The sequence below is a fragment of the Gouania willdenowi genome, chromosome 5, assembly GCF_900634775.1.
Source record: "Gouania willdenowi chromosome 5, fGouWil2.1, whole genome shotgun sequence".
Classification (NCBI taxonomy): Eukaryota; Metazoa; Chordata; class Actinopteri; order Blenniiformes; family Gobiesocidae; genus Gouania; species Gouania willdenowi.
In genome coordinates, this window is record NC_041048.1 from 10,104,959 (window position 1) to 10,117,263 (window position 12,305).

The following is a 12,305-nucleotide window of genomic DNA, read 5'->3' on the forward strand; positions in this document are numbered from 1 at the left end:
GATTTATATTTTTATCAGGCTCTGGAGAAGTTACATTAGCTGATCATACATCCATTTATTGTAATGTGGAGTTATGGGATGCCTGAATCTGCTTAATCCTGTTAAGTAGATTTAACAATTCACACCATTGGCAGCTGTACGGTCATTAATCAGGAATCCGTGCATATTTTACCCTGTATAAGTCTCCAGTCCATCACTGGGAAAAAAGGCGGCACACCCACTTTTTTCAGATTACCAGTGTGTGAGGATTAATTCAGAGGACCAAGAAACCATGCACGTACAAGATCATCACAAGATCAAATTGTAGATTTGGTAGAAATCTGCAATCTTAACACGTCCACTGACCTCCGTTTGACTATAACACTTCAGATTAGAGTCGATTATCGTTCGATAGCGGATATATCGGCCAATATACTGATATAAACAGGATATATATATATATACTGTACATGAGCACACATTCCTAAAATACTCTAATTGTGATCGAGACAAAGAAGCTAAACTACTAAGGTCAGAAGAAAAGGTAAACTTGACCAAACTGCATTTCTGGAATACAACATAAAGTTATATTAAAAAATAAAGTTGTGCAAATTGCAAACATTAACATGGATTTATTAAAGCCACAGAATTTCCATGCAACAAAAAGTTACATATTAAAGAGTCTAGAGACCAATGTTTCTGAAATGGGGGTCCGTGTACCCCTAGGGGCACGCCATGACACTACAAGGGGTACTTGAGAGAGATAGTGAAAAATTAACAAATGAAAGCATTCAAAATATGGGGGTTTATCATGTTTATTTGTAGTTAAAAATTATAATATTGATATTGATGATAGAAATGATCTAAATTAAAACGTAAAGTGAATATACAAAGGTCAGTCTTGGTCCCACACTAGATGACCAGAGATAAATCAATTCAGGAGGCACTGTATTCTTGCACTTATTTGCAAAGTTATATTCTTAAAAAAAAAAAAAAAAATATATATATATATATATATATATATATATATATATATATATATATATATATATATATATATATATCCAAGTACCCCCTTTGTAGTCTGACAATGGGGGTACTTGGATTCAGAAATAAAAAAGGGGGTACTTAAGAAAAAAAGTTTGAGAGCTAAAATCTAAAATCGGCCCGATTAATCGTCAGGTTCTACTTTAAACCCAAAGTCAAAATAAACGATCACCCCCAGGATTCAAACTCACAAATGTCCAAAAGATGAGTTCACATAAGTTAATCTAAAGACTATCTGTTTAAAGGAGAAAGAACAGGAAATATGTTGTTGTTAAATATCAACAGGTAAAAACCACACACCTGCCGTTGAGTAAGGCGAGCAGCTCCCCAGCGTGGTACAGGTCGTTGCGGGAAACCCGGTCGAAGCGGAACGAGTTGAGGTTGCAGAAGGTTATGGCCGGGAAGGTGACCATGGAGGCGGCCACCTCGTCCAGCTTGGTGATATGAGGGTACTCAAAGTAGAACTGGACCCGGTCCACGCACACCATGGCCAGCACGGCCACGGAGGCCATGAAGAACAGAATCCATAGGGTGCGTTTGATGTACATCCGTTCATAGGTGAACATGTGCGAGATGCCATGGAGCGTGGACCTGGTGGCGAAAACTTCAATGGGGGGTGGCGGCGTGTAGTCCGTGTCCTCCGAGTCCGCTTTTAGATCCATCGTTTAATGTAGTAGACTGGGTTCTAACAGGGCGCAGAGATGGGCTCAGTGGATGTGTAGATGCCTTCAAACAAGAAGGAGGTTTAGTTTAGTGTCTAAGTTCACGCCCTGCTAATGCTGTGCATGTGTTTCTCATGCAGACAGTGGGAGGTTGCGTCACTGACAGCCGGTTAAAAAAACCTGCTATTCAGAGCATGTCGTCCTCAAACATCCCCATTGAACATGGGAAAGTGCAGCAGACAGCGGCTCCAAGTCTGTCACTCATACATAGTAGAAGAAGAAAACAAAAACCCGAATGTTGAGCGCGCTTGGATGGATGCCGCTCGTGCCGTCCGGGTTGATTTTACGCACGTAAGCGTATGATGACAAATGTGAAGTGCAGGGACAAAACGGAACAGCGGTGTGTCCTCCTGGCTCTATCCGTGCATGGATGTCCTTCCCTGGCGATCCTTAAACGATGATCCCAACACGTGTCGGTATTATTATCAAACCCTAAAAGCAGTCCCGTGATGTCGGGGTTCCCACGAGCTGCATCACAGACGAGCCGGTGCTGCTGTGTGTGTGTGTGTCAGTGCGCCTCTGCATCTGCATCCATCCGTCCCCAGCAGGGACACGCACCCCGCTCCTCTGGGCTCACACCTCTCTATCTTCGATCAATTATTGGAGAGAAAGCGATTTCTTACCCCGAGTGGGAATTCTGGGAAAGAAGCAGCGTTTGTTGGGATCAGTTACATTCGTCCCAAACCGGATCGCGCAGATATGAGAGCGTGCGTCTTTTTAAACCGGGTGACGTTTAAACGTCGGAGGCAACACATGTAGGGACTGAAGGACCGGACTACCAATAGGGGGCTTACATGGAGGGAAACATCACTGCTTCACTGAGGGGACCCTGATCCAGTGCCACTGGCTGTAATTTTGAACAGGGGGTGCTGTTATTATAATTTTATTATTTTTTTTGACAAAAAAAATATAGGCCTATTTAAAATACATTTTAAAAATAAATGAATTGAGATTCACTACTGTATTGTCATATACACTTTAGTGCACACAGCCAGGGTCTGTATTGCACAGGCATCCTCAGTGGTGGGGATGGAGCGTCTGTCAGCATAAACTTCATAAAAGCAATGTGTTTTTGATTTAGGCTAGTTCAATTTCAATAGTCTTGTGTCCCGGTTCTCTCTACATTAATCCAATAAAGTGACCTTAACTTGCAAGTCGGACACTCAACTTCTCCAAGTCGGTTTCAATTCCGCGTAAACGATCCAAAAGCAGCTCCTGCTTGCTTTTGAGTTCATTCATCACATGAGTCTGAGTGTTGAGAGCCCTCCCCATCCTTCACAAATGACTGGCAGCCTTCCCAAAACAGATGCCAACGTAATATGGATGTTGCGATAGGTCAGAAAGCTGCCTGCTCCAATCAGCAGCAAACATGCTACCATAAATCCAATCATGTAGATGCCTTCCACAGTAAATGAACTTGATTTATATAGCGCTTTATCCCCACACGGAAGCAGTCCCAAAGCGCTTTATATATCAGCTCATTCGCCCAATCATTTTCACATTCACACACCAATGGGACAGGACTGCCATGCAAGGCACTAGTCGACCACTGGGAGCAACTTAGGGTTCAGTGTCTTGCCCAAGGACACTTCGACACATAGTCAGGATCGAACCCGCAACCTCTCGATCAGAAGACGACCCTCTACCACCTGAGCCACGGTCGAATCCAACCTCGTCATATTTTTTTTATGTTTTGGACTGGCATTACATAAATCCATAACGTTAGTTTAGGATTAGGATTAGGGTTAGAAAGTCCATGACTCCGCAACGTAGTTTAGGAATGGACGTATTAATAGCAAACAGAAGTACAAGTACTTAGCTTCTTAATCACGTGACCTAAACTGGCCAATGAGGGGCCAAACGAACTGATAGAATGTGGGTATTTTGATAGTCTCTGTGCGGATAGCCACTGCCTTGAAAAATCAAGGATGACAAGCTGATGTGGGTACAGAGCAGTGGTTCTCAACTTCAGGTGCAAGACCTTTGATTGGCAGAGGTGAAATAAACAAACTACAAGTACTCACGTTACTGTAATTAACTTTTTTTTTGGGTACTTGTACTTTTTTGAGTATATTTCTAAATCAGTCATTTTACTTGTACTTAAGTACATTTTAAAAGAAGTAATATAATTAATTACATTTCTAGACTCAACCATGACTGAGTAATTCTTCTAATTCTTGTTTAAAAATGGTCAACGGACATTGTGAAACTACAAAAAATGAAATGACCAGACAACAATCAAATGCATCACATCATAGCCGACCAATTAGATTAAACGTAATGTACTGCACCAAAATAGTGTTAATATATTTAGCTATACTTAGAACCTGATAATCTTTTATTATTTTAAATTGCACTCATTGGTGTTATTTTATTTAAAAAATATTTGTATATTTTGACAAACCTTTTATTTTATACAGATGCCTTTATGGAAAATAAATTAAGTTCCAATTGTGCAAGATTAGCTCTCTTCCTTTTTAAGTTTATACATGAGATGTTTAATGTATGCAATGGAACCGTAGCAAGATTTATTGACAAAATAAACGTGGGGTTGAAAGTAACTAGTGATTTTTACTTTAAGCAATATTTAATTGAGCTACTCTTTACTTGTACCTGAGTATTTTATGTATGACTTACTTGTACGTTTACTTGAGTAGAATATATTAGTACTCATTACATTTCTGCTGACCATGTCAGCATTTAGGAAAAATGAGCAATCTGAACGTCAATATAGGATAAAAAAAAATTGTTTTGTGTATTTTTGTAGTTTTTCCTGTATTTTGGGAATTATATTGTGTATTTTTGTTGTCGTTTTGTGTGTTTTTCTTGTTATTTTGTGTATTTTTGTGCTTTGTTTGTACATTCTGTAGTCGTCTGGTCATTGAAGTAAATAAGTGTACTATTTTGGAGTCCTTTTGTGTATTTGTTCTCTAAATCCTACATTCACAGTGGTTAACAGATAAGATGTACATAAGCTAACTAAAGTCCCTGAATAAATGGATTTTTGCCTCTGACCAAGTCTCTATAACTGACTCAGTAAAACATCAAAATGTGTCAAAGTGAGCTGGTGATCCAAACATGGGCAATAAGGCAGACGTTTTCCTAGGACACTAACACATATGTCATATAGACTGTTGCTGAGAGGCGAAGGGAGCTTACCCATGAAATTGATCATAATGCGTCTGTAATTGCTATTTGCCAAAGTATTGACTGCCAGTGTGGCAGTCATCTATAAAGCCTGCATCTTCTATTGATCATCACTACCAGAAGGATGAGTCACGCTTTGTGCCAGTGAATTCTGGACAGATATTTCACAGCAATGACAAACACGGGTTTAATATTACAGACGATACGAAATTCTTGGATATTTAGATGCTATTTATTGGGTTGCGCATGCTGTCATTTTTTATTCTTTGCTCATTTCTGACACATTGATGCTGAATTAGATCACTGAGAGGATGCTTTTATCCACTCTTATTGTGAAAAATGGGATCACATAATGTCTAAAAGACTGGGGTGAACATGACTCTAATTCCCTTTTAATTCAGAATAAAAGTGAAATCTTTTTTGTAAACACTTAATTTCTCAAGCCAATGTAATTCCGAATTAAACTTAAAACCAAATTTTTAATTCCGAATTAAATAATTCCTCTATCTTGGAAACGTTTAATTCTGCCTTAAGTTAATTCCGCTCGTTCTGCGCATGATCATCCAGTCGCGATGACACACAGACATCGATAAACCAAATGGCTACATCGAACGGGTCATGCTAATACCCGGAGACGGAGTAAATGCGGCCCCGTACTGCATGAACAGGCTGTAATATCACCAAGTTTAGCATTGTAGCATTTGTTAGAGCTACTATCTTTACCAAGAAGAAAACATTTATTCCTGGTAATTGTTTTTCTGGATTTCTACTTGTAGGGTTGGGCACCGAGAACCTAACGTCCAATCAGAACCCTTCCTAACCCCTAGACGTAAAACGGGATTGAATAAAGTCGAATAAACATGTTTGTCCATGTAAACCTCAATTTGGAATGACTATTTCCATGTAAACATGAAGCAGAAAACTTTAATTCCGAATAATTTAAATCAGAATAATTAATTCTGAATTCAAAAACACCATGTAACCGTGGCAATGGCCTCCATACTTCACTTAACTACTTCACTGAACTTCCCTAAATATTGTGGCCTATCAGCTATTTACAAGAGAAAATTGTTGTTATTATAACCTTAATTACTTGTCATTAGGGCCACTATTACATCCAACTACATAGAATTACCTAAGGTTCTCTTGTGCAACAAATAATAAGCTAATAAAAAGGAATTCAGTCGTTCTTGTTCTCCAGTCACAAAAGCTTCTGTGCTTTTATGAAATGGTCCATCATATCTCAGGCTTGTTTAAAAGTGGTGCCTGGGTTGATGTCACCAGAAAATGTGTTGGAGAGCAACTTGTTGACGAAGAGTAGGTGACATCATCACAACTTGACTATTTCTGCCCATCTTTGTGTAGTCGATGGTTTCTGAACACAGGTTATGTATCTGTGTCTTTACATGAAAACAGTACCAGGTCTACTGCAAGATTGATTATCTGCCACTAAAAGGAACGTTTCAAATTACCACTAACTTTGCACATTCACAGCCTGAGGCTCAGTCTAAGATGGATGGTATTTGAAAATATTAAACTTATCTTTCACTCTACATGTCAAAACATAGAGGTAATGTAGTGTTACTCGTACTTGGCCCAGGGGTAGATTCTACAACACGTTGTCTATAACATGGTTCCCATAGCTTCTTCTGTAGGTAAAGAGGTAATCACATGTTCATTTATATTGTCTTGGCCAAAAAGTTGCTCATAATTACTGCCAATTTGAAGTTTGTTAATACATTTTTGTTTAAAGTGTTTAACCATTTGTTCTTTTTTTAGTTAAAGCATTGGAAACAAATTGCATACAGACATTCTCTACCATGAAATGCGCAAAATGGAAATTAGTCCAAAGGTGGAATTAATCTAAATGACTTCTTTTCATTAGCAACTAATTAAATATTCACATCCAGGCCTTGCTCAGAAACCATTACCCCACAAGAACTGCTCTTCTGTGGTGGTGTCTCTTTATTTTATTGTTGCTCTGGTGTGAGAAACTCTGCTGCTGTGCTTCAGATTAAGGAATGTTTCATTATCAATGAACACGGACTTGGTGAAATGGACATCTATATTATAAAACATGACATTAAAACAATATCTGTCCAATAATTTAAACCATAACTATTTGCTTCTTTTTTTTTATTATTTCAAAATAAGTTTCTATGGGATTTGTCAAGCAAATAAAAACATGTACACATACAATGCATACTTTTAAGTTATGGCTTTGTATGACAGAATCACTGATGTTATCATCCTTACACCCAGAGGCCTAAATCAATTTTGCTCAGCTATTAAGACAACTGAGGTCCAAGTTAATTTTCTTCTCTCATACTTCCACTCGTAAAGTTGACAGTAGTCATGCATGAAAGTAATATTGCACAGACCAGTGAAGCTGTGAGATTGTATTTTGTATCTGTACCTCCAATTGTCATTGGTGAAATATGATTGACAGAATACACAATGGGTTTTTAAATGAAAGGTTTGTTTCATATGAAGGTAGTGCTCTTTGACTCTTATTATCCTTTGAAAGCGTAATTAAACCACAGTAATTCTACAGAGGAGCATATGCGGGCTCGTGCTAGCTTTGATGGTTTTGTTATGCTGTGTGAACAAAAGTCTTTCATGACATGAAATAATTGACCAATGTTCCATATATGACAGGAAAATCATTTTAAACAAGAGCACTCGGAGAGAGAAAGCCCAAGTGCCAAATATCTTCTTTGCCAGATATTGGCAGTTGTTGGGTCAGTGATTGTGATCATGGTACCATGATCATACACCCTTTAAAGGCTTATAAAAAAAATATATCCCCATTAATCACAGTACAGCAAATGTATAAGCTCCCCCATTATTTCAATTAATATCGAAATCTGAATCTGATCCAGATCAAACTTGAAACTGAGTCAAATTTTATAAAGATTGGTCAATTACAACTAATTATAAATTTTCGAAATTTCACCAGTGATGCGAGATAGACATTTTTTGATTTTTCAATCTGATCCAGAATCACTATGTTGATCCGGATCCCTTCCAAAAATTTAGTGGAATCTTCCATGGCCCACAAGGTCTATCTTTGGTTAAAATGTTGTCAGAATACGTCTTTATAAGTCCTTTTGATGTAATCCTGCCAACAGTCCGACAAACAAATAAATAAATACTGATGAAATATTACAGTCATATTGAAAACATACAGTCATCACAGATTACTTATTTGTGCACACAAAGGCTTTTAAAAAAGTGATCTTAGGTGTGGATCAAAAGAAAAGATGTTTTTGGCTGTACCAATCGGTCAGACAGTAAAAAAGAACATTTGGAGTTTTATAGACTGCCAAACCATAACAAATCAGGGAGAACAATGTCAAAAGTTATCAGAGGAAAGGAGGCGCTTGCGGCTATCGAAGCTAAACCAGGACCTACGAGGCAAAAATCTGGACAATATCCAATTTTATTTGGCCCAGTGTGGTGATAATAATATAATATAATTATAACATAATTCATATCAAGCTACTGCATGTGGACTTAATATAATCACATTTAATACCCTGCTACAGTAGCAGTTCTTAAAATGTAGAGCTAAAATGTGCTGTATTTCTCATTGTTTTCCAGGTAAAAGCTCTGACCTTTTTCTGTTATTGCATTACTTACTTTGGCCTTCACAACACATCTGTCGTTGATGACTTGATACTGCATCTCCCTCACCCATCCACACACCCTCTGGTTATAAGTCTCCAAACTTTTATAAGATTTAAGGTCTTCCACTGTGTAAGGGCTTATTGAGAAAACCAAGTAGTTGACGATATCAGGATACATAATAGACGGAAGACTCGTATGTATCTGCACCAGCAATAAACCGTAACTTTTCCAAAATGTGTGCCCTTTCCTGCAGACCAGTCCTTCCCTGTATGCCTTAGCATCTATAATGCATTTTGAGGAGCTTTGTTTTGTGGTTTATCCATCGCAGTAATTACCTCTGAGTGCCTCCAACATGTATTGTTTACCTTCAATTGCCACCAACACGGCCTTGCATCCGGGTTACTGCCCAGAACGTGACATCGGTGAAAACCCTCTGTACTACAGGATCTTGCAGAGTAAGTTTGGTTGTTTTTTTTCCCTCTATTGGACAGTATAGCAGCAGCTTCCATTTCCACTCCAGTGGATCTGGTAAAACTGAGGTCTTAGACCCAACAAAAGCACAGCAGAGTGAAGAAGTTGGGAGGTAAGGGTGAAACCATAGGTGCAAACATGGGGATGGAGATGGATGGACAATCTTCCAAAGGATCAATCAGATACCAGTGCTAATAGCGAGGGTTGGGGTCAATTACAATTGTAATTGCGAAATTGCTAATTAATTACAATTATGACGTAATTATAATTGTAATCGTGATTGAAAAAATATGTTGCTGTTGTAATCGTATGTAAATTGCAATTGAGTTCAAATGATTTACTTTGTAATTGTAATTGTCATGGAAATTCTATAAAAACTGTCATCATTTACAATGTGAATAAACACAAAACTTGGGAACTACGTTGTAGTTCTACAGCTTACACATAGGCCTACATAGTTAATTATTTTAATAAAGTTCACCTGTGAGTTCTCATAGTATAAATAAAAAAATAAAAAAAAGGTAAATCTAGGGGTATACTGACAGTAAAAAGGCTCAGACGACCACACCAAAAATAGTAAAACTAATATTTTCATGGACGAGGAAGCCTAACAAGATAAACAAGAGATAAAAAACAAATTAAATTATATATAATTGTATTTGTGTATTTTACAACTGATTTAAGATATGGGTCAAACAGCTAATACAAGAGGAAGGTTACGTTTTACGGCCTTATTTATTGTAATTAATTGTAATTGAAATTTAGTAATTGAGAACATAATTCTAATTGACTTTCAGGAGAAAAATAATAGTAATTTTAATTGTAATTGAAAAAAATGCTGGTCAATGCAGTAATCGTAATTGAGTTGTAATTGAAGATGGTTAATTGAAGACGTAATTGCAACTTAAAAATGTAATTGACCCCAACCCTGCGAGTCGCCACAACAGATCCTTTATTGCAATAAACTGCTGCAATATTTTGTCACAGCACCGAAAACCATATCGCACCACTGCCTGAATCGCACCTTTGTTGTTCTTCTCAGACGTGTGGATTAAACCCGATTAAGGAAACAAGACGCTTGGAAATGGGAGAATCAAAGCGCTGTGGCAAGTTGAGGATGTACTGATTGTTTTTCCTGCTGTCACACAGCAGGACACATGGCAGAGCTGATGCATCCCTGCACATCTCCCTAGCCGACATGGATAGTGTGATTACACTGTCAGCTCCTATAGACTGTGTGCTGGTGAGCGTTCATCCAAATCCACGACACATCACTGGTCACGCAAGCAAGCAGTCTGTCGAATAAAGGGGCTGTCATGTGGGCTGATTAATCATGATTTGAATTGTAATTAAAAATAGCAACAACAACAAAAATCATAGGCAAAATTTACTTTGACGCTTAGTCAAACTGTTGTTAAAACATGGCCCGTTTGTTACTATTTGGTAGATAGATAGATAGATAGATAGATAGATAGATAGATAGATAGATAGATAGATAGATAGATAGATAGATAGATAGATAGATAGATAGCATGGTTAGGGTGAATTGTAATTATAATTTTTGTTGCTGATGTAATCATAATTAAATTGTACGTGAGTTCAGATGAATGACTTTGCAATAGTAATTGCCATGAGAATTCAATACAAATTGTCAATTATAATTTAATTCAAAACTGAGGAACCGTGTTACAGTTCTATGTACAGTTTTACACACATGTAGTTAGCAATTATTAAAATGTGTTTCATATCAAGCTTTCCCACATTTTAACATTTAGAAAAAATATCAAAACCTATATTTTCATTGATTAGGAAGCCTAACAAGGTAACCAATAGATAGAAAATACATTAGATGATAAACAAGTTTTTTTGTGTATTTCACAGGTGATTTAGGACCCGTTATCATAAGAGATGCTAACAGGAAGCTAACACAAGAGGAAGGTTAACTTTCATTAGGTTATTTATTTCAGGCTCAGTAATTGTGATTGACTGTAATTCAACTTTAGTAATTGAGAATGTAATTGTAATTGGTTTTCTGGGGATAAAAAATAATTGTAACTGAATTGTAATTGGAAAAAAAATGCTGGTAAAATTTATTGTAATTGAATTGTAATTGAAAATGGTAGATAGATAGATAGATAGATAGATAGATAGATAGATAGATAGATAGATAGATAGATAACCAGTTTATTCGGCGATAACCCAATCACTGCATCCATTTAAAAGATCCTTCAATTTCTGCGTTCTTGTCTGAGATATTTTCATGGGAACCAAATTGACTGTTCGTTAATGAGGAAAAGTTGTATCAAGAACAAACATCATTAATTAACAAATCCCCAGCATTTCCTATCTTCTATCTCCCCCTTTGAATGAGGCCTACACACACACACACACACACACACGCGCTCAGTGTAAAAAAGAGCATTCAAAGAAGTTCATCAGATACAAAGTCGTGGAGCCCCCGTTTGTGATGAAGCTGTGCAGCATTAGGACATTTTCCAACGTGTCAGGGGCTCAGCTCAATTACCAGCCAGCATTGGTATCTCTGTATTTGCCCGCTAAGACAATGATCCAAAATCAGCACTACTTTAATTACTTTCTGTGCAATTAAAGGCGATTTCATAAAAGATGGACATACCAGAGGATTTCCCTTTGTCCAAACACTTAATGATAAAATATCAGTGTTAAAAAAAGTCTTTTTAAAAAGCTTTATAATGTTTCATCACTTCAACATTTTCTGTATAATAACAGAGAAGTCAAGGAAAAAAAAAAAAAATTCCGCCCAGTTCTCACAATGGATTTAGATTTATCTGTTGGGAACTAAAATTTTCACAGACTTTTTTAATGTTTAGAGTTTAATATTCAGTGATTATAATATTTGATGGTAATACAGTCAATGATAATGGTAATGGGAAGTCCTGTGGACCATAACATTTTGTTGCAAATGTGGGTTACACTAAATTAAAAAATATTACAATGATTTAAGTCCGACTTGGAGGAGCATTGGAAGCTTTGAAACTGACAGATTACCAATGTCCTGTGGGGTTCCTCAGGGCTCTGTTCTTGGACACCTTCTGTTTGGCCTCTATATGCTTCCTTTAGGACAAATTCGATAGAGCTGTAAGGTTGATTATCAGAACGACTCAGATGACACACAACTATATCTATCACTGAACCCAGATAACTATGGTCCCATTGAGGTGTTGTTGAAAAAGTAAACTGCTGGATGACAAGATGGAGGTGACTGTCTTTGGTAACAAGGAAAAGAGGATTGCTATCAGCGAGCATCTTCAGTCTCGATCTTTAAAAGCC

General features: G+C 37.3%; 1 protein-coding gene across 1 annotated transcript in view; it reads right to left on the reverse strand.

Moving 5' to 3' along the window:
• Positions 1-2,474, reverse strand: part of asic1b (acid-sensing (proton-gated) ion channel 1b) — a 201,050-nt gene extending 198,576 nt beyond the window's left edge. Inside the window, exon 1 of the mRNA XM_028446065.1 lies at positions 1,327-2,474. Coding sequence (XP_028301866.1) covers positions 1,327-1,688 — 362 coding nt within the window. The 5' untranslated portion in view covers positions 1,689-2,474. The remainder of the gene's footprint in view (positions 1-1,326) is intronic.
• Positions 2,475-12,305: the final 9,831 nt, after the last annotated feature.